Here is a 27329-nt window from a genome sequence, read left to right on the forward strand (position 1 = left end):
GGAGGGAGGGGACAGGCGGGGCGGGAGGGGACAGGCGGGGAGGGGACAGGCGGGGCGGGAGCTCCCACCGCCCCCGGGCCCGGCCCGCCCCGCGGGGAGGGGACAGCGCCGAGGCGGAGCCAGCGGAACAAAGGCGGGAGGGGGAGCGCAGCAGCGCCGGGTGCGGGGCAGGATGGGGCAGGTGAGCCCGAATGCTCCTTGCGAGGCAGATCAGACCTGGGCTGCTTGCCCCAGAGTAAAGCCTCCCGGGAGCTGGAGGCTTGTTCCCCGAGTAAAACCTAGAATAATGCCATGTCACAGCGGGAGCCTCAGCGCAGCCCGTGCCCTCCCCATTCCTGCCCAGGAGATGCTGTGACCTGGGCGCTGAGGAGTGGAGGAATAACATGGGTTTGGGGCACAACGAGCATGTCTGCATCTAGCTAAAATTTAAGCTCTTTTGTTGAAATGGTGTAAAATCATTCACAAACCCAACACGGATTTAACACCTGGTTCCATCATCTTAGTTTAGCTTGATAAAAACCTGATCTAAATCAAGGTGAGACTAAGGTTTATATTGGTTAAACCTGCAGGCTTCAGTTTGTAACAAAATTGCTGAACCTGACCAAACTTACATAGGGGCAACCTGGATAAACATGTTTGAACTTTGAGAAATCCATTTCTTTTCCTCCCTGTCCATACAGAAACTGAAAATCTGAGGTCAAAGAATGTTACTAAAAGAATATTAGTCATAGCAACTTTTGTCTTTAGTCCAGCTGGGTGTCCGAACTCAAAGCTTTAACTTTGGCTGGATGCACAAGTGTGCTCTTGTGAGAAATATTTGGGGAACATCGGACATGCAAGTGCATAATTCTGTACAAGCTTGTAGCTTACTCTATACCATAGAGTATGCAACTTGTTAAGCACCTTAAATTTTGATTAATAAAATTTGTTTTGTCTGTCCAGGTTTAATGTGCTCTTCTGTCCTGTTTCATCATCCTCAGTCATTCCAAGAAGGTCATACCAAAGGTAACAGGTTTGACCAGGGAAAATTCTACTTAGTCAGCATGTACTCTGTGTGGCCACTTAGGATATGCATGAGATCTCTGTAGCCCAAAACAGGGGAGCTGAATTCACAGCCCAACCTTTTCAACAAGTATTACTTAGCCTAAAATCTCACTTTCAGCTGTTCTCTTTCTTGTATGCCTTTGGGTATGGGCAGGGAAGGGCTTGCCTACTGGATGAGCTATTGCAGCAGCAGCCTGCTCCTACCTGCCTTTTTGTATTCTGCTTGTTGAGAGTTGGCAGGGGGAGCCTTGGAGTACTTAGAAGTAGTGATTTTTCAGGCAATAGTAAAGTGCTTAGCTGGTCTTGAAAAAATTAAACCACAGCTCCTCTTCCCCATGGTTCAATTGCTTGCAGCTATTGCTCTCTTTGAGCTATTTAATTTGTATCATGACCTGTAAAATATGATCTCTAGGGAGAACAATCCAATACTTGGCTGTAAAAGCACAGCCCTTGGCTGCTGTGGCACATGCAGTACCACTGATTTGTATGCTTGCAGTGAGCACTTCCACTATTTGTTGGCTTTACTGACTCTAGTTCAATTGTTGTTGTTTTTTGTGTTTTGTTTTTTTTTTATTTTAATGCACACATCACATTAAGTAACATTTCAGCCTCTGCCTGCCCTAAGACACTCTGTGGTCTGTAAACAGGGCTCTTGGTTTAGCAACACTTCAGAGTATTTCTTCCACAGAAATGTCCTGAAGAAGTTAGGAAGCTGATCAGCAGAGAAACATAGATGAGAGAGAGTCATCACAAGACAAGCAGGAAAATAAGCACTTTGTACCCTCTGTCAGATATGAAAGTGAGATAACTCAAGGGTTTGTCCTTAGGCTGGTGGAGAGATTGGTAAAGACTTCATGTCTTTTGGTGGTAACTCCACAGGGACTAAATAATGGGCAAAATAAATTAATCAAATTTTATTAATCTATCATAAAGACAATCATCAGACAGCACAAGCTGCTCCTCATGGACAAGCTCTCTCTAATGCTGAAGGGCGTCAAAAGGACTTTTCTCTTATTTGAATTTTTAGTTTTCACAATGCTACACTTCAAAATGGCATTACTCCTCCACTTTTTCATTTGTACATATGCATTCTCTAAGCTACTTCAGCTGCAAAATACGACTTAGTGATTTATTGAATTTCTTCCCCATGAATCTTTAATGACACTACTTAAACACAAATTCTATTTTATGGAATTAAAAAGAACAGCATATAATTCACCTAGAACATAATATCATCAAAATAAATCAAGTGATTCCTAAGGAATTGCTTGCAGGGAAACTGAAGTCACATCATTAATAGGAAATCTGAGGTCCACAGTAAGTGTACGTCATACTTTGCACCCAATAAACTTCTTAAACTAATCATCTTTTAACACAAAGCAGCAGAAAGCAAATCTGTGTAAATGTTCCTATTTGAAATACATGTCCTCCAGCTTGAAAAAGCACTTTTTAGCTTTAAGACCAAATATTCATGCAGTGTTCCAAACTGTCTTTATTCTCAGTAATTCATTATATTCTATTCTATCAAGGGTAACTTCATTACTGTAGAAATAATCTTCACAAGCTTTAGGCAGGACTTGGTGAAGCTTAGTCATAGGGATCCCAAATCTTCCTGTAATCTTCTTAGCACTGGTTATCACAAAAGAAAAAAAATTATCAGAGCAAAGAAAAATAAAACAATCAAGTAGTCCCAGCAGTAAGGTATCCAAATACACTTGTTTACAAAACTGGGACTTTAACCATCAGATAATCTGTAGTGTGTTGAAACAGAGAAGTCATGACAATGACAGACCATATTTGTTATCTTTAGGATGTGCTTAGAAGAGTTATTTATGCATATTTTAAGTTTCTTTTTCCCTTGGAAAATCAACATTGGATGAAATCTGAGAAACACAGGCATGAGAAAAAAAATCTCCGACCATTTGTTGTGATTTATGTCTTGTAAGGTACTCCAAGCAATTTGGATTTGGCTCACTTAAGTAATGTAAAAAGGCAGGAAAACAGTACTTTAGGCATTTAGAAGTATGGGTCAGTTTTTAAAGATACACTGAATTCCACTTCAGATCTGCCTTGGACTGAGTCCATGACCTGACAACTCACTAGTTTAAGAGGCCCCAAAAACTCAGCAACATCCTACTGAGAAAACAAGTGTAAGAAAACCCATTGGATGCTCCAAGTGATGACTGGTATTCCCTGAAAGTCTGCTCAATACTTTTCAGTAAGACCTTCCAAGGTGCCTGTACAAGATTGTGTTCTTTATTTTCAGTACCTTAAAGTGAAATCATAGCTTTAAGGAAAAGCCTGTATGTTCTTCATATTCGGTATCAGACAGACTGTAAAATAATTTGTCTCTTTGGATTATTTTTTTCTTTTTCTTAGAAGGGGGGTTGAGCAGACAAAATAAAGCCTAGAATTGGCAAAATGTTGACTTCATGTGAGACCCCACACTGCCCTGTGACACTGGTGTGTCAGGCAGGGAGGTCAGGCTCCTCTTGATGCGTCCCACCTCCTGCCCTCATACTGTATTGCCAGGATGGTCTCAGGGAAGAGTGAAAAGCAGGCAAAAATACTGTGCAATCTGGGCTGTCAGGAGATGGAGTGACATTGCAGCAACTGCCACTCTCTTCAGTAGAACATATTGATGGCAGGGTTTCAAAAGCAGGAGGCAAGTTACGTCTTTTTAGAACAGAAATCTTCTTCTGTTACTTTGAAACCATAATTTTCAGTAAAGAAAACATCACTTTCTGAAGTTGTCTCAGACGCTCAAGGCATTTACAGACTAGGAATAAATGTATTTTACAAATAGAAAAAAAGCTCTTGATAAAGAGGGTCTTTTTCCTTTTCTTATCATATACTGTCTTCCTGTTACAGCAGAATCTATTGTTATTAAGAACCTAATAGCATCTTTTTAATTTTTTTTTTTTTTAAGAGTATCACAAGTTATTTCTTCTTGGGTCTCACATAATTTCCAGGTCCACTGGGGGAAAAAGTAATTATATTTTAGATACACTAGAAAAATTTGTTTCAGGAATCTTATAGTGCTAAGTACATATATGTCCCAAAGTTATACAGCAGAAATGCCATTCACCCTTATGCAAAAAGCAAATTTGAAAAAATGTGCATTATAGAAACTTCAAGAGCAGGGATTATGCTGCTTTTCTACAATGCACAGGCCTCTCCTTACTCTCCACACAGGTAGGTCATGTGTGTAACAAAACTATCTGCAAGTAAATTCACAGAGGTGTAAATATCTCAAATTAGGCTCTTGATTTTGAATCAGAGCAAAATAAGGACTATATAAAAAAGGAGAATATACATTTTACAGAACCTTCATGTGCAGGTAAAGATAGTTACTTTCCACTTATATTCTTTTGTTTGAACTAAACATAGGCAAACAATCCTTCTTTGTGATTTCAGTTCTGGAAGAAATTCTGTATAACCTGACCTTTGCATTTTGGTGCAGGTACGAACACCAGTGATTTCAGTGGGATTAGCATTTAGTTACTGACATTTTCAAAATACTATGCTAACATGCTTTTATTAAATGCATTTATTAAATGCATTTCAGAATCGCTGAAAAGTAACTCTGCCTTTGGGTATTACTAACTTGAAAAAAAATCCTATTCTTGTAATTTTACCTCTTATAAATTTAGATTTTATATTAAAGTTGAATACAATAGGGGAAGATTTTCTCTAGGTCTTGCTTCCTTGCCCCTGTTTTCTTTGAATTCAAACAATATTGGGCCAATAATGGGATCTTATTGAAAGATAAATTTTAGCTTCTATTATGTATTTGTCTCCTGTGCCATTTAAAATGGAGTAAATTATTTCAGTAGTGTTTGATTATTATATTATTTTTATTGCACTATAAAAATAATTAGTTTTTGTACTGAAAAAAAATGGATTAAGACAAAGAAATGCAATTTGAAGAATTTTATCCTTATACAGCACTGTATAAGGCACTCCTGGCACTTCCATCTGTCAAAAACCAATTGTCAGATGAAAAATGACTAGTATAAAATTGGGAAAAATGCAGAGCTCAAAGTGTTTATGCTCCACATCCATAACTTGAGAGAATTTTTTTTTTTAAGTATGACTAGCAAAATTGTCAAGTGACATAAAGAGTTTTAACCCTGTTCCTCAAATGAATTATTCCAGGTCAGAGCATTGAAAGGAAGTTCAGACAGACCATTAACAACCTCAGTTGTTTAATTTGCTATCAATCATGGTGCTTTCTTAATTATCAGTTAATAGAAAAAAATTTATAGCAGTATAAATAACAATGACTCATGTCAGAGTTCAGAATCATGTCCACTTGAATGGAAAAAAAACCCCAGCAATTTGCAAGAGTGAGGTTAGGTCAAGCAAGGCATCAGCATAATGTAGATCTGTAATAAAAAAAGTCAAAGACATTTTTAGTTTTCTTCTTTCCCACCTCCCCTCTGCCCAAAAAAAAAAAAAAAAAAAAAAAAAAAAAAAGTCACATTGCTTGGCATAACATGGCAAATAGGAAGCCTTTATTCTGTCAGACCTGAACACAAGGTACAATGGGCTGAGGGGAATTTGCAGGAGAGCTATCACTGGCAAAGAAAGGCTTTAATCTCAAAAGAAATAAAACATATTGCAGTTTTTAGTGGAGAGAAAAGGCCGAGGATGTAATGAAAAAATGTATCATAGCAAATGGAACAAACAGGTCAAGAGCAAATCACCCATGACACAAATGTCACCAGATTGAAAACCAGAAATCAATGCTATCCACACTTGTAACAAAAGACAAACACCTAATAGCTGGGACTAATGCCCAAACTGGGATACACTCACCTGTGTGGGACACGAAGCTTTTGCCTGGTTTTGGTTTCCTCCTGATCCCTCTGGAGCTGCTGCTTGTCCAGACTGGCAGGGAAGGACTGGCTGGGTGCTGCAGGCGTCTGTCCAAGCATTACAGACATGGAACCTACCTACTTACCATGGGCACAGATGCCAAACACCAAGGGGAAGGAAGAAAATGTCCTAAATTGTGAAAAGTAGCAGCATTTAGAACTAACTTCTCTGAGCTGTAACTCACAGGCATGGAGAAACAAGCTGCTGCAGTATCACAACAAACTGCAATTTGCTGAGGGTGCTTCAGTTTAACCTGGGAGTTAAACTGCTGAGATCCTGCTTTTCATGGCCATGTCCTTTTACTGAGTACCACTTTTCCTAACAGGGCTTTTCACAGACTAGAAAAAGTGAGAAGGAATACAAAGACTCAAAAAGCCTGAGCCAGCACCTCCTATGAGCTTTAAGGACTTACCCATATCTCAGAGGCAGCTTGGATATAATGAAGGGATGCAAGCCTCAGTATAAATTTACATGTACAAGAGAGTCACATCTGTCATTCTGATATTAATAACAGCCATCTTTTTTTTAATTTTTAATTTTTGAGGCACTAAAGATATATGAAAAATGGTAGCCACGACTGTGACCTATCAAGTAATCACATTGGTCAAAGGTCAGTTGAGGTCTTAGGAAGCTTATAAAATGATCCTGTCCTTTTTCTCACACACAAATCAAAGGGGCAGGAGAATATAAGGACAGTGAAGCTCATGCAGCAGAGTTGAGTGCCAGACAGAACTGCCTGGGATCTCATCCAACTCATCTGCAAATAACATAACAGCATTTTCCTGCAGATATGTGAAAAGGTTAGTAAAATAATTGGTCTGTCTTGGTCACACTTGGGAAATGTCAAATAGATGGCTCCTGAAAATCAAAACGTGGAATGTAAGACCAGGCATCTCCTTGGTCTGAACTGTGTATTTTTGCCCATGTAAAATTAGCCTTATCTCAGAGGGTTATTCTCAGATTCCAGGTACTGTCTCACAACTATGTATTTCCTTGTTTCTGCAATTACAGGTTTCAGAGTTCTCCCCTGAACCATGAGGAAAAGAAATGGCAGAAGGTCAGACAAAAACGTCCAGCCTTCTCAGACAGCTCTAATAGCAACCTGGCATGCCTGGTTTCCTAGCTGGAATTGTTGGGAAGATATTCCTTCAGCAACCACAAAACCCCATATATTCCTTTGTCTCAAAGACTGTGATGATGAAATGCTGCCTCTTTTATTGCTGAGTTTGAAACATGTCTTCTTTAAAATACATGAGGTGAGAATTAGGTCATACATAGGGCTGACATGAGCAGCTGAGACAAACAGCTCAGATCCAAGAATGAAAATGAAATCTCTGACAGAATTCCCCTGCTTCTTGTGTACATATCAAAATAAGTTTCTCCAAGAGCTATATTGATCCTTTTGAGCTGCATATCCATATCCATACTTACAAAAATGCTAAAAGGCAGCATGTCCTTGAAAACAAGACTATAGAACAGTAACTTAATAACTCTAAAGAGCATTATCTGAAAAACAGCCTATGATTTGTTGAGACTCAGTTTTTTACTGCCAACACCAGACCACACTATCAGATGGAACATTCTGGCAAAGTCTTATCTCATTACTCTGAATGCCTTTTCCATTTCATAATCCTACATAAGATTAGCATATGGAACCCTATTAAAATAAACCTGAATATTTACTACCCACGTCAGTCTATGCACATTTAATTAGACACTCAAAGTTCCTGAAAGAAAACAACATGCCTGAAATTCCAATTTGCAATTTTTAAATGGTGAAAACATGATAGATTTTAGAAACAGAAATCTTGTATTCTCTGGTAGAACATGGTTTATGGAGTTTAGGTGATGTACAGGCAACTTAGCAGTAAAGTAAATTACAATGCTACTCCCTTTATGGTCCTTTCACACTGGTACATTTACCTGGTGCCAAATCCAGCACACAATATCATACTGTAAATGTGAATTTAGTTAGGCTAGAGAGCATAACTGAATAGGTCACTGCACCATATGGCAGGAGATGCTTTAAATATAGGGTGATACACTGGCATGTATCATGTGAAAAAACGAACAGCTTACTGAGCTGTGCCACCTTTGCACGAACAGACATCTACAGACCATTTCAAACTTTCATGGAAATGAAATAAGGACACACAAGAGTACTTGTTCATCTAAAGTCAGCAAAGGTTTTGTGTATGGAAGCCAAAATTCCTTTTTGGTTTTGGCTGGTAGTAGGAACGTAAGTTGATAAACTGACTGTCTTCTAAAACATTTTTGCGTGTTTGGCATTGAATGCATGCCTGTTTAGTGAATAGTATAATGAGCACAAAAAATTACTGTGTTAGGGAATTTTGTGAGATCTCTGCAACTCAAAGTACTTTCTTGATTGCTTGAGAGTGATTTGGTAACGTGGTCTAGGAACTGCCAGTGGTTTTAAGACTGGTATTCCACCAATTAGTAAAAACTGGCTTATTTCCCCCAATAGACTGTAGGCATAGAATTAATTTCATCCAAGATTAAGTAGCCTGCAATGTGGACTTCTGCAGAGGCATTGCCTTTCTTTATACTCAGTATATTTCTTTATATTTCTTTATATCCAGACAGGAATATGATAGGGGCAAATCATCTTGCATTTTGAACATTAGGATGTGAATGAAGCTTTTTTTCTCTTCACTGACCATAAAAGGAAGCACAGAATGATAAAGGAATTTGTTGCAAATATAGAAAGAGGAAGCGGTACAACTCCTAATAGAGTTGGGCATTGTGGTAAGAACTGATGCTTGTGAGCTAAAAAGTCTAGATGGGGGTATGTTAACCAAGAGCTGTACCTGATTTAGCTCAGGTAGGACAAGGACCTTCAAGAGACACTTTTAAGTCTTGACATTATACCAGATGAATAGCCTCAAAACAGCGCAAATGGGTCAAACAGCTCACATGAGCTCACCTGTCATCCTCACCTGTCATCAGCCACACATCTGCTGGTGCATAAAACAGTAGAGCAGCACAGAGCTGCTGATTGCCTGTGGTGCTCAGTAATGCACTTTTCCCTTACAATACGGGTAGAATCCTACACCAGTACAAAAGCTGCTGTGGTTAAGAAATTTTCATATTATTTATGAAAATCCATACTGAACTTGATCTGCACTGATACATAGATTTCTTTGATTAACCTGAGATTTCCTTAGTTCCTGAGAAGATGCCTGTAATCAATATGATGCCCCAGGAATGTGTGGATGAGAAGAGTGGTCATCCCCAATGTCAAACTTCCTCATAATAGTTCTCCAACCAATTGTTCTTCTGGATTTAGTTTCTCATAGTTGCAATGGACCCTGCTGGTCACATTTTGGATTGGCCCATTTCACTGGGCTGCCAGTTTTCTCAAAAGAATGCAACAAGCTACTCTGAGGTTGAAGAGCATCATGGATGTGGTGTATATGTGACTGGGAGCTCTCATTTGAAACGGGCTAATGGTTCCCTGCACAGGCTGGTGGTTCTGTACAACACCAGTGAAGCAGCTCCTGCTTGGTGAGATGTGGCAGCTGCTTGGTTATTTAAATCAAGACCAACTTTACAGTAACTTGACATTCAGAGGTACACTCCACGCTCTCCTCAGTGAGCAAATTTAATGCAAATTAGGGAAGACCCTATCCAAAGAAATATGATCTAAAAAAATATACACACATTAGCAAAGTCATTCAGTTATGTCTTTGTTTTAATGAATTTTTTTAAACATTTGTATCATCAGACAAAACATTTAGGTAATGAGAAAATATTTATTTCCAACAGCATGGACTTTGAAAGTTAGTTGGAAGAAGGCATGTTCAATGCTATGATTTTTCCAATGCTGGGTCAGTTGAAATAGTGTGTTTGTAGTGCATATATTAACCAGTTACCTTAAGGAAATGCGAAAAGACATAGTGAAGTAGGAGGTGAGTACAAACATCCAAGGCAGTAAAAATGCAGAATACTGACACATGGCTGAAAAATGTACTTTTTGTAATGCTCATTTAGTACCACAAAAACTAGCAACTCACTTTAAAACATTCTTTGTCAGCAACCATACCTCTGACCAAATGAAACTATTAAATTTAATACAGTCTTTCAGCTGGAAGAGAAATTAAGGTCTAACACTTGTATCAAATGCTTAGATTTTGTTAGCTTTGCTTGTTATTTAAGATAGTTTCAAGGTACTGCACCAGTATCACATAGTTTGTTTTTTTTCAAATTTACTTGTACAGAAACATGCAAATAGTAATGCATGAGGGTTTTATGGATTTGATTCTAATTGTCTGAATTATTGATAGAGCACACCAAGCTTTTTTTGTTACATTTTATGCTGAACTGTTCCATTTCCACATCTACTAAATGCCATCACAGTTCTCATGGCTTACTGTGTAAAGCTGGAAAGTTGAGAAAGTAAGAATGCCTTCACTTAGGACATATATTAATGAAAATAATTCTTTTATAGATAGATATATCTATCTACATAGTAATTAAGATTACATGGTATTTTATCAGCATGAAATGTAAAAAAACCATTCTTCAAACACCCCAAGCTAATAGGAAAACACAGTCAACTGGCACAATACACTCTTCAACCAGTTTTATATAAGGCTTCAGTTTTCCTGATGAATGGAACTAAATCTTAGTAGGTCTGTATACATTTTAGTAATTATAACCGTTTTATGTCACAATATATTCTTAATAAAATAAAAACTCTGGTGTTGTAATTAAAGATAGCTAGTTACCTTCTAGACAAATATGATCTTTTAAAGAGTACACTGTGTTTAAATATAAGAAGTAGAATTAAGGTGCTTCCATATTTCTGCTTTCATTCTTAAAAAGTACCACAGATAAACAATTGCAGTAATTGCTTGCGGATATGCTTTTCTTTGGCTTTTACCATATTTTTAATAGCATCTGATCCCCCGCTGGAAAATTTCTATAATAATTACTTACTTGATTTTGTAAAAATTGCATTATAAAACTGAATGGAACAAAATGTTGGATGCATTTCCTGTGTACAGCTACAGTTTTCTCTCTTCCTTTCAGAATTTCCATTTGCATCAAGCAATAAATGCAAGCAACAATAAATTTAAAGCTAGATTTTTTGCACATTGTAAACTGGGTAGGACCAGGAGTTACTGACAAAACCAGCTGGAAATGCAAGATTAGCAAATTCTCTGTATCCCAACACATTACCATCTAATCTGTCTTGTTTCCCCAACACATACTAACACAATGAAGCTGGACAATGGTTCAACAGCAAGTGCATGTGATAGTTCTGGCAAGACTATTTTTGTTTTGATTAAGCACATATTTTATCCGGGAGGGTTTAGAAAAGCAGGGCCTTTTTCTTCAGGTCATTCCGCTTCCAAAGTGCCAGACGATCAAATTCCTCAATACTCATTTTGAAGACTTCCTGGAACTCTTCAGGGGACAAATGCCTCTTGAAAATGAAAATACAAAAGATATCATTAAGCTTGTCTGTGCACAGGCATATTTCTGCCCTAAGTTTTAAGACACACCACAAAATAATGCATTAGGGTTTGCATTTAAATTCCAAAACTGTTTCTGGAAAAGACTGCATCGAAACTGAATGAGCTTAGAGTAGCTGGGAAATGAAATTATTGATGGCAATAGTGACTTTAAAAAAAAATCTTTTCAATACAGTTCTAACTGAACAGAAGCTATGGTTTTTGGGAAAAAAAAGTATGTTTATCCAGAGTGCCTGATGACAGAGTACACTGAGACAAATTCAAGTTATTCCAGGACTTTAAAGAGATTGATAACAATGTAATTTCAGAATTGGATTTGTTTTGCCTTGATCTTTAATAAAAGTGCTGGACACCACACTGGTCCACTAATAGCAACCTTGTAACAAAGGAGAGAGCATACTGCTAAATTCTGAAATCCAAAATGTGCTTATCCATTGGGAGAGACTCTAATAAAAAGTTCAGCTGGATAAAGTAGGGGGTTTTTCAATGTCAAGAAATATGCTTCTATTTGATGTTTTCATGCTTTAATATTAAACAAAAATTAAAAACAGATAGAGAAAAAGGGAAGACATCCAACATAAAGAACTGGAAGGAGGTAGGATAACAATTCCCTAGCAATTATTAGCATCCACACTGAAAAGGTAGAAAAGGTAAATATGTGAATGAATTTGGAAGTAAAATTTTACTTTCCATTCATTAACAAAGACCTCATCTTTCTTATGTAATTTACTCAAGAAATTATAATAATTTACTCAATAAATTTTTTGTAAGAAGTCATTATATATAATTACTTTGAATGGTTATCATGGGTTCTTGTTTAAGAAAGGACAGACTTGATTCTTTTAAGCAGGACTTGTTTTTTTTCCCGTGAGATTCCACATATTCAGAACAACAGTGACTAAGATCTTGGAACTGAGCCTTCACTTTTCATTTGACAAATGACAGCAACCCACCATAAGCACTGCTCGTAGCATGGAACAAACACACCATGCATATTTAGCAAAGGAGATCATTTTTCACATGAAAATGAACAACATCTGACAATGTATTCTAGAAACAATCCCTCACTGACAGAATTTAATTCTATTTGGCTCAGAAAGAAAAAGTAACTTCTCTCTGCATTGGTTTTTTAAGAATATTTTCCTGGTAATCCAGTGGACAAATGCAAATAAGTTTAACTTTAGCAATTTCCCACAGCAAGGAACATGGCTGTAGGCTGTAGGATTGAAAACTGGATACTTTGCTCTGGATGAGCAAAGTGTGTAATATTTTATTGTATTTTACTTTCTAGGTTATGGTTAAGACTTGAGACATCTCCTCACTCAGGAGAAAGCAGTGGAAAACTGTAATTCTTACTCAGAAAATGAGGAAGCCTATATACCCTTGCAGGTAAAGCTACCTTGCCAATCTTCCAAAATCATAGAAAATTACATAAAACTTCAAAAGGACTATGTTTTCACCATTTTTCTTTTCCTGAGGTAATTTACACCATGTATTATGAGAAACTGCTGTGGTCTCATTAGGTCTGCTCCAGTACTGAAGGTCAGTGGAGGAAAACTCAAGGAGCCCTAAATCACCCCTTTCCTCCAGAGTCCCAAACATTTGCTGCATCTTCCCCTCCTAATGAAGCTGCCACCCATCTCAGCACAAGCTGTGCAATTCCTCCTTCCCTCTCTAGTGTTCCACTTTGCCATTTATCCTTTTGCTTTGCCCTCAGGCTTAGTGAGCTTTCCATCCACACGCAGCTATCCAAGCCAGAATTAATTAGCTGTGCTCCTCTGCCTGTGCCCAGATGACACCACCTTCATTCTTTGCATGCACTCATTTTCTATCTCTTACACCTAAGTTTTGTTTTATAACAGCACCATTTTTTTTCCTCCTCACAGAAGGTCTCATTTGGTGCTGCCTGCTCCAAAAGCAGGTGACAGCTTCCAGGGACAAAGTGACTGAGATGGGGAAATCTTAAGCTCACTTATTTCCACATCCTTCAATTGGAGAATTTCTTTGCTTTTAATTTTCTTCCACATATGCCCTCATCTCAAGGACTAACAAACTGACTTCCATATTAGCAGTTTCTTACTCCATCAATTCTTTATCCATTATCTTTATACAAAAACAATTCTGGTAGAAGGGAACATTTTCCCTTTGGTCTGAACTCTCTCTGAGAATGCCAGTCTGTCCCCAGTGTAAAATATTTCCTGCTGCTGTCCCTGCATCTTAGAAGCTTTCACCATACCCTTCTTAAGCACCATGGGCTCTAGATTTGGGACTGACCCTAGAAGCAGCAATGACTTAAGTTCTGTCTTCAAATTTGGAATAAAACCTTGGTCCCAGAAAGATGTCATCAAACTGGTAAAGCTTCAGATAAAGTCAACAAAAGTAATCATGGGTTGCAGTTTGATTTATGAGAAAACACCAAAAGGCCCAAGTATGTCTGAGCTCAGCCAAATGATGACTAAGATAAAATATGGTAATATCTACAAGTATTTGAAGGGTCTAAACACCAGGGGAATGCACCAGTGTCAGAAGTTTATGGTCACACTTTTCTATGTGTATGTGGTACTAAATTATGCCTCCACTGTGGTTGGGACTTTCCTAACAGCTTTCCTCAAAGCTTCAAAACCTAGAGCTCTTCCCAAACCTAAAGGCAGAAAAAATGCACCTTGACTGATTAATCTTTCTTCTCAGCTATTGGAATATTAATTTACCTTAACTGAAGCGTTACCTTCTCTCATTAGTTAAACAAAAGAAGGGAAATTGAAAACTATGAGCAGGGAATATGAAAGATATTTATCTTGAGGTATGAGAGAAAATGGGTGAAGCTATGCTGTACAAGGCCAAGAACATAATTTCCTTTTTCTTTTTTCACTAATGGCTCAGCTTAAAATATCCAGCTATGTTAACAATACATCACTGGGCTATTAAAGGAAGGAATGGCCAAACTTACTAGTAAAAGCAACACTCATTCCTCTTTTTTTTTTTTACTAGAGTTGGCCTTGTTTACATAGGAAGTCTGGGTGTTTTACAATGTGCTAGTAAGTGATTCCTAATTCCCTTTGTGACAGTTTGGCCATATTCAGGCAGCTTAACTCAATCTCCTCTGCTGTGCATCATCAGCAAGGCTGGGCACATTGCAGACACTGAGGAGAGAAGAGAGGACTTACCAAGGTCCTGTTCTGCCCACACTCTGAACTCACTGAGGTCATTTTGGAAGCTACACAATGATGTTAACATGATGCTACCTGAAAACCTTGATAAAAGATAAGGTAAACAATTTAAAGATGATTCTTCACTATGATGACTGCTATACTGGACCTTACAGCATCAGAATATCAGCATTTGTTGTATAGTTAAGTGTGATATTGCTACAATAGAAAGGGCTATGGCATCATGTTGTTTTGATAAAATTGTATTAATCTGAGGCTTTTATTAAGATATACAGAACTAAGCAAGGGCTGAGCTAAACCTCCCCACTGCACTGCAGCCACTAGAACAGAAAATCCTCATCTTCTGTGAAACACAAACATGAAAATGAGCAGTACAGACATGACCTCATTTTTTACTCTCTCAGAACAAAAGTCATTAATTGCACATTCAATTGCTTGCTCCACAGTGTTATCTCAGAAAGAAGTGGTGCCTTTCACTATAAATTAATGAGGCTTGTCTCTATTTCTGTGGTCTGCTAAAAAGCCAGTAATAATTCTAAACAGAGTTATAATCTGTATTTAATTCAATGAGATTTCTTTTCCCCAAGAATAATTTAGCTCTCAGTGAAATTCAGAGATGCTCAAAATCAATACACAGTGTCATGGTTTCACTGCAGCTGGCGACCCACACAGCATTCACCCATTCCCACTAGTGGGATCAAGGAAATAATTGCAAGGGTGAAAGCTGGAAAACTGATGTGTTGAGATAAAGACAGTTTAATAGGGAAAGAAAAAGCCACACACACAAGCAAAGCAAAACAAGGAATTAATTCACTGCTTCCCATGGGCAGGCAGCTGCTCAGCCATCTCCAGGAGAGCAGGGCCCATCATGCATAGCAGTTACTTAGGAAGACAAAAACTCCAGATGTTCCCCCTTCCTGACCATGATGTCATATTGTTTGCATTATCCCATTTGTCAGTTTGGGTCACCTGTCCTGGCTATGTTTCCTCCCAGCCTCCCATTCACCTCCAACTTCCCTGCCAGAGTAGAGTGTGAAAAGCAGAGAAGACCTTGGCTCTGTGTAAGCTCTGCTCAGAAGTAACAAAAACATCTCTATATTATCAACCCTGTGTTCAGCACAAATCCACAACACAGCCCCACACCTGCCACTGTGAAGAAAATGACCCCAGCCAAAACCAGCACTTAGGAACATGGCATTTGTATGGATAAGTCACAGGAAGACAAAATTGCAGTTCACCTGCAGCCATCCTGCAGTACATGGTGACCAGGGGGTGCTTCACAAGCATCCCTCTTCTGTGTCAGTAATTGGATGGGAGTCCTCATGTGAAAACCTGCTGATGTAGGAAGCTCAGAGGATATCCTACTTCCTCATGAATCAATACTGAACCAATGAAAGAACTCAGTGGATGGCAGCAGGTGATGAGTTGAAGACTAGAAAAATCAAGGTCCTAATTCCTAGTGGAATTTAAAACCTCACCTCTGTTTCTCTTTTGCTCTTTGTTTTGCTGTATTCATGGGTAATGACACTGAGCACTACACTGCCTTTGCTTGAATCTGTGGTGATTCTTTCAGCCAGTCTCTCTGAGGCACTACTGTGCACTCTGTTTAATAGAGTGTAATTTTATGTACCTGTCTACTTCAATTTGTTTTTATTCAAAATCCTTGCAACACTTCCAACTTCTGATTCACATAATCCAGAAATAAAAGCTACAGGATCTTCTCCAGAGATATCAGTATGAGAAATACTCAAAATAAACAGGGATTTATTGAGAAAGGTTTATTCACAGGTAAGTGAGCGTTCATGTAAATAACCAAGCCTTAGCTCTTCAAGCTGGTGCACAAACTTTTCCTATAGAAAGACTCAGGACTGTAGAAGTATTTCAACACTTAGAAAATAATAGCTTCTTCCCCTCTCCAGTTTTTCTCTTCTTCACTGTCCTTCCACTCCCTTCTCTCATGCCTCTCAAAGTTAGCCCAAATAAAACTCTCAGATGGCCAATCAAAATTTGCCGGAAATTTTTTTCTATTGACTTTTGAATCCTCATTTTGCTTTCACAAGGCTTGCACTCTTCACCCCTCTTTCTGCTGCACTGCTGGGGCTCAGCAGGCTTTTCAGAGGTTTCTTCTAAGCCTGCTGCATGACTAATTACAAAGCTGTAATTAGCCATGTGCCACATTCCCAAGGGAGTATTGAATGTTATGCTCATCTACAGCCTAATTAAGCTTCATGCTCAATAAATATTTGAAACTATTAAGTAATTATGTGATTGGGGAGGGAAAGTTAAGAAATGGCATGAATTGCCGCCTAATGAACTTTAAAAGGTATCAGAAGATCACTAGGGCAGCTCTGCTGATCAGAGGATCAGGCAGCAGGCACCTGCAGTTACCCCAGATAGTGGCAATTAGTGACAACACAAATAGTCAGAGCCCTTGTGCAGCCCAGCCTTGCAGGAGCTGTGGATCCCCCTCCACACAGCAATGTGGGTGCCCAGAGGGGCTCCCAGGGAAAGCAGTGTAATAGGAGCAGTGAGGAAAGGAGTCTAAGACCCTTCCCCATGCCCATGCCACCCCAAGCACCTCTACAAGGCTCCTGGATCTGGGGCTTTATCTCATTCAGTATTTCAGGGTACCATGAAGTCTCCCAGAGAATTCTGCATTCCACCCAGCACTACCACTGCAGGGCACTGCCAATCTAACCTCCTGGGAAGCATCACAAGGCACACAGAAAATCTTCTGCAGGAGCACTGTACAGCCAGTATTTTGCCCAGCTGAGTCATCCATAAAGGTACAAAAAGCTGGGACGATGTATATGAACATATTATCTAAATAGCATACACACAGAATATCTCTGATGATAATCTATGCCACCATCCTGTCATTCAAATGAGCTTTTCCATTACTGACATGGACATAAGTCATTGCCTCCAGCTGATGGCTGATTAAAAATTCTGTATAATTAAGAAAATAATTCACAAATTTAAAAAACCCAATTTGGAATCCCTAATAAATTATGAAAATATAGAAAAAGACAATGAGTTTAAAAAAATGCATTTGTTTTAGGCACAAAATACCTTATTCTTAAAGCAGATTTTCTAGCTTCCCTTAGTTTGGACTTTAGTGCGCCTGTAATATAAGTGTTCCACATCTAATCTCTGTTCACTCCTACAGTGTTTCCACTCACACAGAAATTACTTTTCACATCATATCCCATCAATTCTAATGTGCATTTTCGTTTTATAATGGCTCCTTCTGCAAAAGGCTTTGAAATCTGATATAAACATGCATCACTGATCACAACACAAGCACATGCCTAGAATGAGAAACACCACATGTATTTTTCAAGTTTAACAGTGTGAAATAGTTCTACTGAAGTCAGTGACCCACACTTTTTCACCCCAGGTTATGAGCTTCATTGTGAAGTCAGCCTGTAACCTCAAACCTAGCCCCAAAGTGTAAAACACACAGCATTTCAGTCTTGCTCTCGTTTTTCCCATCTGAGCTCCAGAGGAGGTGGGACACGCCATGCTACTTGTATGAATGACATCCAGGAGCTTGGGCTCTTAAAAATTCAGCCCCAGTTACTGGAAACAAGTCCTAAAATGGTTGAAGCCCAAATGGCTGGAACCCAGGGCGACTGTTGAATGAAAACTAGTGGAAAAAATGTTATCCCTAAAGCAAATCCAGACAAGCAGTTCCCGAAGGAAAAGAATGTTTGACTTAAAGTGAGTACTCTGTTCAAATAAGACCACACCCATGTTTAAATATATCATTTCTGTTTACAGGAGAACAAGGTGGCAAATGAAAATTTGCTACCTGACATTCCAGAGTGCTTTTTCTTTAGCAATTGTCTTAGTTAAACAAAGAATGAACAGGCTCAAACAAAAAGTGGAATGATTTACTTTCTACTGCATTTGATAGGTATGAATGGATAATGCTTTTAAGCCTTGACATTCAAAAGAAACAGCTAAAAAATCCTAAGAGACATTAAGATAAGGAAATCAAATGAAAACACTAAAACATGGTTTCCAAATGATCCTAACTATATTGGCTTTCAAAACTACCAGCCTGTGACCACAAAAGAAATCTTGTAGTCTCTGATAAAAGCAACTGCAGAAGGAAAAAAAATATAAATCCATGCAGTTGGACATGAACTACCAATATGAATGTGCAATGTGTGCACTGAAACACACTGTTGTGACTGAAGAACAGGCAAACAATATCCAATCTAAAATAAAAGTATCAAATACACACTTTTAGGAGCACAAGGCTCAAATATTAAAGGTATTCAAGTACTTAAAAGAGATTGCAAAGTATATGAAAGTGTCTGTATGCTCAACTTCCTTTGAGAAGCATCAGGTAAGGAATGTGCCAATGTGTATGATCCAAAGGTGACGTCTTAGTCCTGAAAACTCAGGACTTAAGTTGTCCAAAATGGGGAAGTTTGGTTCAAAACACTTATATTTTAACTGTTGCATTAAAAAAAAAAAAAGACAAAAAGTTCAGAGATAGACCAAATTGTCTATATTTTTTTCAAATGCTATTGCAGCAAACTCACCAAATAATTCTGTTTTGTAATTATACTATATCTTCACAGAATATACGAATCTAGGCAAATTAGAGACTTAAAGAGGTCTTCAAAGCAGGGCCAACTTTAAAGACTATGAAGACTATAAAGAAGAAAACAGACCACCCTCTGGGAAGGGTATGATCTGCCCTATAACAGAAGGTGAGCTTGTTTCCCATCAGCATCATCAGGTACCTTTCCTCAGAGTGTTCCCCCCATCTTGTCCTGATGAATAGCATTACTCAGTCACAAGTGCAAGAATGTGGATTTATCTTCACTGAATTCCATGAAGTGTCTGTCAATCATTCCTGCAGCCTAGCCAGGTCCCTCTGAACAGAGACTCTGCTCACCTAAGCATCAGCTGCAGTTCCCTCAAGTTCATGTCATCTGCAGACACGGTGAGGGTGCAATTCCTCTTCTCCACCCAGGCTGTATAATCCACCCGTGTTACTGCTTGGTTGTTCACATAACTTGCAGTGTTATGTGAATGAACTTGCTCTTCACCATTTTCTGTTAGAATAGCTCATGGGAATGCTGCTCTGTTCATTTTATGTTACAATAAACAGCACCGTGGTAGAGAGAAACTCCTAAAAATAATTCCTTAGCCAAATCCTTATCTACTGTAAATTCCTTGCATTTCTAATCAGCTTATACAAAAGTAAGATCCAGGCTATTTATTCAAAAAATGAAGTGCCAGTAAGGTATTTAAAAATCAGCAGGCTACTCATTATAACCAGTTCTTGTATTAGTTCACTGTTGGCATAAACATCTCCTTGGAAGAGCACAAGGAACTGGGTACTTCTGTCTCACTGCCGAGTTAAGACAAGCAAACAAAAACATGCTGAGTGTTTCTATGCTTAGTTACACGTACTTTTGAGGAAAGAATGACTATTATTTGAATGCATTTATTACCAGTTGAGCCATCCTAATCTCTAGATACCTCTTGGGCTTAGAAAAATACGCATTTTTACAGGAAAATATTTTTTATAATCCTTAAAATAAATTTCTTGCATAACAGTGTAATCTAAAAAATACTCACAATGGGAATGAAGTTAGGAAAACACTACCACCCATTAAACCCCCACCCTCCTGTGGTCCTTGAACATTAGCCAAGGTTTTGTTGTAGCCTCCCTTAATTTGACCCCAGGAGCTAATATCATTGACTTGAGTTCACTTCTCGTGATAGGAACGCTCAGAGCAGGAGACTTTGCTTGTAAGTGTGAATCATAGACAAACAGCAGTGCCCCTTCCATGACATCTATGATGGATCATTCAAAGTTCACAACAAATGTTTTCACAAAGAGGAGGCTGCTTCAAGTCAAATTGTGAGACGGCTCTTAAATAAATCCACCTCATGCAAACTTAGTCGACCTTATTGCTCCTAAGTGGACCAGGAAATCAGAAACAACACGTGTGAGAGAGATATTCTGTTGATACCAGACACAGTAAGGCTGTTTTCAGGTTTGACAGCTGATGTGAAGCACAGAAGCTCTAGGTCTCCTTTCACAGACACCACCTGCACCCTTGGCCACAGCCATCACACCCAGGAACTTGCTCTGCTTTGCAGCAGCAACAGCAAGGTGAGGCTTCAGCCCACACAAATAATCTGAATAAAATCAGAATAATCTGATTTATCATAATCAGAATAAAACTGGTGTATTAGAACATGAGTTTTTTCTTAGGAGGTTTTCCTAGATATATCACTCTACAGCTTGGATAATACATGGACTTAGCACTGCTACCATTTCTGTAGGCGAAATCCAGCCCTTTCACAAGTGACATTGGATGTGCAGGATAAAAACAGAACATCAGCTGGAAACCAATTCTGATTGGAAACAGTGCTTGCCTCTTAAAGATCCCAAGCATTGAATCATAACATGTAGCAAGTGCAAAATGGAAAGGGTGAAATATAACCTTAGTACATGCTTTTGAGGACTGCACTGGGAATACTGTCCAGGCTTTGTGTCCTCAAAAGCTTGGTATCCTCAAGCTTTTAAGGACAGCACTGGGAATACTTTTCAGTATTCCCAGTGCTGTCCTCAAAAGCTTGAAGATACCAAGGTATGTGAAGTAGGCCCTCCAGTAACAGACAGTAGTCTGTATCCACATTCTAAGCCTGGTCTGCTTCTGTGCAAACCTAAAAACCCACATAGTCCTGGGCTCCCTGAGTCCTGCTCAAGCCTGAAAGCTGCTGAGTGCACAAGTCAATAATTAAGTTACTATCTTCTACTTCTGCCACAAAAGGGAAATAATGATAAGCTGCTTTTCTATGCAAAGCTACTTATTTCCAGGAATTCTGTAATACAAAAGAAGGGTCAGGAAAGAGGGGAAGAGGCTGACAGGGAAGGCAATGGTTTGTGCCTATCAGTCAACCCTGCATATGGTTTGAATGTGTAGATGAGCAATTCCTTTGCTCTTACAGTAGAGTGCTATAAAACTCTGCTAATTTAATTGTTTAAAAAACTACCAATCCCTATTAAACGTAACACAGTCTACAAAGGAGTCCTTCCTGCAGCCACATGTGTTTAGCATAGTGCAGCAATCAGCAGGATTGGCCTGGTCCCCTCACTGCTTTTCTGGTGCAGGTTTGAAGCAGATCTTGTTTATTGTTCTTTTTTGCAAACCTCTGTGAGATCTTTGAAGTGGTTGGGCTCCTTGAGCCAACAGGCCCTGTGCTGCACCTGGTGTGAGGCAGACTGAGCAGCTCCAAAGTTAAACAAACAGCAATCCCAGCTGAGGATGGTGTATGAGTTACAGATAATGGCAGCCAGGGCAGGCAGGATCCATCCAAAGCAAACTCTATGTTGTCTTAACAAAGCAATTTAGAGCTGCATTTGCTATTCAGACCAGTCTGCTGTGTTTAAACAGAGACTCTCTTCTTTAGCACACACATACACACGTGTGTGTAAATATACACATATGAAAGAATCCTTTACAGGATATGTCCAGAGGAGTTCCCTCTAACTCCCTGCTCCTTTTTCCAGACTCATCATGCTTTTTAGTATTGCTATCATGCCTTGCTATAAACCACACTTAAACCAGCACATAACTGAGGCTCTCTTTTCCTTACAATCAAATCAACACTACTTGTTGGGAAATCAAGTGACAAGCACATTCAAGTATTCAAGAGCATAAAACCAATTTCAAAACATAGTATGCAAATTTGGTAAATTAATTGTTTTTAAAAGCTGATCTTTAATGAGGAACTTTCTGCTCCTTCAAAGTTTTTCTTCATTTCTTGTTTTAAAAGTAATTTTTCCTTCTTCTTTTCTTGTCATATTATCAAATTCAAAATACAGTAAATTTATTAAAATATAAATCTCCCTAAAAGTCAAATATTGTTATCACATATTTTTTATTGTTTAAAAACTATATAATAGTAGTTCACAGAAAGATAGGTTAGTTAAGGTGAGTCTTTACTCAGTCCTGTCATAGATCACTCAAAAAAAATCAGCCTTGGGAATATTGCTTGAACATCAACTTCAGGATTTGATCTTTGGAAACTCAGCTTTCTGTTATGATAAATTATATCTACATTTCTCTATCTTCTGTTATCATAAATTATATCTACATTTCTCTATCTAAAACGAGATGTGGATGATGCAGCAAAGCTGTAGTAGAGTGACTACAGATCACACAGCCAAAGGAGAGGCTGAATAAGACAATGGACCAAACAGAGGTCCATGTGTTTTCAGGATGAATTGAGGCCTTTTTGTAATATTTAGGTTATTCTATGAGGATGTGTTTTATATGAATTCAAACAAAAACAAACTTCATGTTTTCCCACTCCCCATCTGAACTTCCAATACCTTGTAAAATCTCCAAAACTGATGGGTTTCACCAGTATCTTTGTAAAACACCTTTTGGTCAGACATTTGCCACGTTTTTTTGGCAATTTTTTAGTTAAATTGCCTACATACTGACTTTTTTGAGAAAAAGAAATACAATACACAATGTTATTCTTCTCTTCTCTCTTCTTTGTTCCTGTTACTGAGGCACAGGGATATCCAGGATAGTAAGAAAATAGGAGAAGTGCTTGCAAAACTGTCGAGCAAACATCATTCCTACCTCCAGCCTGGTCCTGTCCACATCCTTAGGCAATTTCACACGAACTCGGTTTGTTACAATAAGTGTTTCATAGGGATAAATCTGTTAAAAAGACAAGAGCATATGAACTCCAGCTGAATCCAATTCTGATGCATGGAAATCGTGGTATGAGGAACTTACTAAAAAATGGTACATACTTGCATCCCGATTTGACAAATATTTCACAGGGAAAAAAATTAACAAAATGAAATAAAAGAAAGGAACCCATGTAACCTTGCTAGGAAGTGCTGAATCTGATTGTTCTTCCAGTGGTGGAAAAGCCCTTCTTACCTTGTATTCTGCAAAAGAATGAGAACAGGTTCACAGTTTAGAATTTATAGCCATCATTTGGTGTCACCACAATGAACATTTAGGTACATCACAAATGTGCTATGCTACTACATTTCTCTCTTCTCAGTAGCTGTTGGATAACTGCATGCATAGTAAGAATTTGACCCCCATGCCCTGAATGCCTATAACACTGACTATTACCAAAGCAATTGTCCTGGAAATCAAAGGCTTATTACAGAAAATCCATCTCCCGGTGCCATTGGGTTACACGGTGAGTATGTCTGGCAAAATTGGGTATCTCTTTTTACAGGAGGCTTATGTGCAGAGTTAAGTCAGTCTGTCATCCAAAACTCCTGCCCTTATTGGTCTTTACTGAAAATAGTTAAAATATATGGATTATTAAAGGCATGTCAGTTTGGAAACACAGATGAAAACCACTGAGATAATACGATATTACAAGATGCTGACACCCTGCACTTGGGCTGACTGCAGTGGGAATAACAATAGGGAAGAAAAGATGATTTGGGGATGTGGTAACGATGACCCTGGATCTACACTAGCACAAGGGAATTCTAGTTAGGTCAGTCTATGACTATATATGATATGACTACCACAATATTATCTATTCACAATGGGGATTAAACGCAACCAGAAGAGCCAGAATGTTTTCATAGACCTTTTTATGGTCAGAAATTAAATCAGAGATTGAGTCTACTTTTCAATACCTGTACTTTAACATATTCAAACATAGAGACAAAATTTTTATCAACACAGAGTCATGAAGTGTGGCATTAGAGTAAGATTTTTAAAATGAGTTTAAGTGTCTTAGAAATAAAATTTTTCAGCTCCTTTGAAAATTCCAACCCGAGTTCCATATTAAGTGCACAGTCCACTTAAACTGCAATAAAAGAAAATACTGCAAATAAATTCTGCATTTTGAACCCTGCACTTTTTAACCACACTGTAGCAAAATCAAGAAGCACAATGGACTTTTTCCAACTAGACTTGAAGGAATGATTATCTTAAATTTCCTCCTATCGTTGATATGAGACTAACACCACAAGGCTGTTGCCTCATATCAAAGATCCTGCTGTTGACTCAGCCTGGTTGCACCACCCTATGAGGCAAGACTTCTGTCAAGCCTTCAAGTTGGGATAAGTAAAAAGAAGATTGTCTGTGATAAACATGACACTGAGCTGTGTCTCTGGCTAGTCATTATTATGTTAACTACAGGAAGAGCTCACAATAGTAACCTTTATGGCAATATGTTAATTAAAATTCTTAAAGTGTGAAAACACAAGGGGAGTAGAAATGATATTGCCAAAAAAATGTACCTTTCATCCCCCAGCTTGCATCCTGGTCCGTTTCATATTGGCCCATAGTTTCAGGCTGACAGAGAAAGAAAGAAGCAATGTAACAGCAAAATACACAACAACCCCACTCTGAATATTGTTGGGAGAAAAAAACCCACATAGACCTGAAATACAGATCCTTGCATGAGAGAAAGAGAAATAAGTCTCATTCAAATTTGACCTAATTGCTCGAGTAAGCAAGGTAACACTGAAACTGTCACTTTTCTGTGATGCTGATGTGTTACTGCCATCATCACAAATCACTTCTGCTGCACTGCAAATTTTTCTCCTTCTGCTTCACACTGGTGATGCCACTGCCCAGGGAGAACTCTACATGTGCCATATGTGCTTTGTTTGAACCACTGTCTTCTTCCTCTGCTGACAAATGCTATGATGACAAACAGTACAGGAAATCAGAAAAGCACTATTACAATTTTTTTTTCCAAGTCTCATTTTTGCCTGCTAGGGTATCAATGGTGTGCATAGCTAGGCCCACAATAACCTGCAAGGCTCCTTGTTGTTTGCTTTTGGGGTTTTACTTATGCAGCACTAGGATGGCTGATTAAAAATAACAAACCACAAAAGCTGGTATGAACCTACAATCCAAACAGAGGACATCCATTCTGAGAGGAATTTTGGCCTCAAGGATTTGACCATGAGCAGCCTTTCCAGCTCTCACACAGGTTTGGGATTCTTTATATGGGACAGATGCTGCCATCTGCTGCTTTCCCATCTCATTGCAAGGCACCCCGAATGCTTTGGCCTTGGCATGGCTTTGGTGCCTCATCACCAGAGCAGTGGCTGGGCACAAGTCAGTGCCTTGCTCACTTCAGGTTACTGGCAACACCTGTTCTGAACAGTCAGAAAAACCTCTTGACTCATAGGTGGGATTAGTTTTATATGGAGCCTTTTAAATTTCTCAATATTATTTGACAAGATTTCAGCATCATTCATTTCTTCAGAGAAGAATTCAGGAAACCAGGTACTGAAGCAACACAGACATAGTTAGTCCTGTAAGATTAACTCAAAGGGATGGACATTTCAGCAGCTACTGAAAAATCCATTTAGCTACTCCTTGATAATTTCTTTCTTGTAGTTCCTTCCGAACAACTCTCAGTTTTGACTCTTGTCACTAGGGAAGTTTAATCCTCCTCATGTACAGGTTTCACATCTTTCTTTGGAGAAAGAAAGGAATTTGAACGAGGTCTTCTCCATGCAATTTGGACACAAATCAATTCTTCAAAAGGTGGGTGCACATGCATCTATGTATTGCTCATTACTATAAACCACAGTGGTTTTCACCTAATAGTATAAGCCATGAACTGAGAATCCATAATGCTAGATGCCAGAGAGGCCACATTGTCAAAGCTTCCTTTTTATTAAAGACTAATAAAAGTAGCAAAAAAGGATTAAAAAAAGAATTCCAAGTCTGTTCTGATCATAATTTTGTTAGACGATTTTCTTTCTAGATTGCTGCTTGTCATTCAATCTTCATTGATCCCTCCCTGCCTTAAAAGTACAATGGCTGTGTACACACACCACACACAGACACACATTCAAACTATAAAAAACAGAACAGATGGTTCAAGGAATGCAATGGATGTGGGCTGTTCCACCTTTGCTCTAAGATCATTACTTGCCTAATTATAGGCCAGTCTCCATCATTAATTCAAGCTATCCTATGACTAATATGTGCAGCCTGTACGTTTCAGATCTTCTTTTGTTTTGGGAGGAGAATCAAGATTCCCAATGCTCACAATGCACACAATTAAAAGGAGAAGCCTCAGTCAGTCTTACTCTTGCAGAAAACAAACTGTAACCCACTTAGGAAATGAATCTGTCAGACAGGGCTGGCAGACAAAACACCTTTGAAGTGTTATTACTGTGTAGATTTTTAACTAGTTACTGAGATGTCTATTTATGAGGCCTTATTCCCTGGAGAATGATTTAAATGTGTACCTACCTGATGTAAGCCATTCTTTCCATAGCCAGGTAGAGAAGCAGACTTAGAATATGGAAATCCTGTAAAAGACATAATATACAGGTTAATATTTCACAGCCTACTAAAACAGGGAATCCAAGAAAACATCCAGAAACAGCAATTACAAGATAAATGCAAATATTCTATCAATGAGATGAGATAAAACTGAACCATGCTCATCTTTTCTCCATATTTCATGCACATGAACATGCGTAGCAATATCTAGAAACAGCAGCATGCCAGGGACACAATGTGGAGGGAGTTGTGGGGCTCCCATTATGGAAGCCTCATGCACCTACAAGATGCAAAGCTTGTGATTTGAGAGATTGTGAAATCTCTGCCTTCCAGATTGGTGTTAAATCATAACTTGAAATTGGGATTAAAGGGATTTAGATCATCACTTCTGAATTGAGTTCTGGGTTATGGTTTTGTTTCTTAAAAAAGATGGGTTGATACCCTACCAT

At 38.6% G+C, this 27329-nt stretch overlaps 1 protein-coding gene across 12 annotated transcripts in view; it reads right to left on the reverse strand.

Moving 5' to 3' along the window:
• Positions 1-9619: 9619 nt before the first annotated feature.
• ABLIM2 (actin binding LIM protein family member 2) overlaps positions 9620-27329 on the reverse strand; it is a 128875-nt gene continuing 111165 nt past the window's right edge. For all 12 annotated transcript variants that reach the window (XM_064418766.1, XM_064418772.1, XM_064418771.1 and 9 more), the window contains 5 exons: positions 26848-26906; positions 24867-24921; positions 23476-23540; positions 23224-23304; positions 9620-11374 (listed from right to left, as the gene is read on the reverse strand). In XM_064418766.1, the coding sequence (XP_064274836.1) occupies positions 11261-11374; positions 23224-23304; positions 23476-23540; positions 24867-24921; positions 26848-26906 (374 nt within the window). In that variant the 3' untranslated portion in view covers positions 9620-11260. The remainder of the gene's footprint in view (positions 11375-23223; positions 23305-23475; positions 23541-24866; positions 24922-26847; positions 26907-27329) is intronic.

Source organism: Passer domesticus, chromosome 4, assembly GCF_036417665.1.
Source record: "Passer domesticus isolate bPasDom1 chromosome 4, bPasDom1.hap1, whole genome shotgun sequence".
Classification (NCBI taxonomy): domain Eukaryota; kingdom Metazoa; phylum Chordata; class Aves; order Passeriformes; family Passeridae; genus Passer; species Passer domesticus.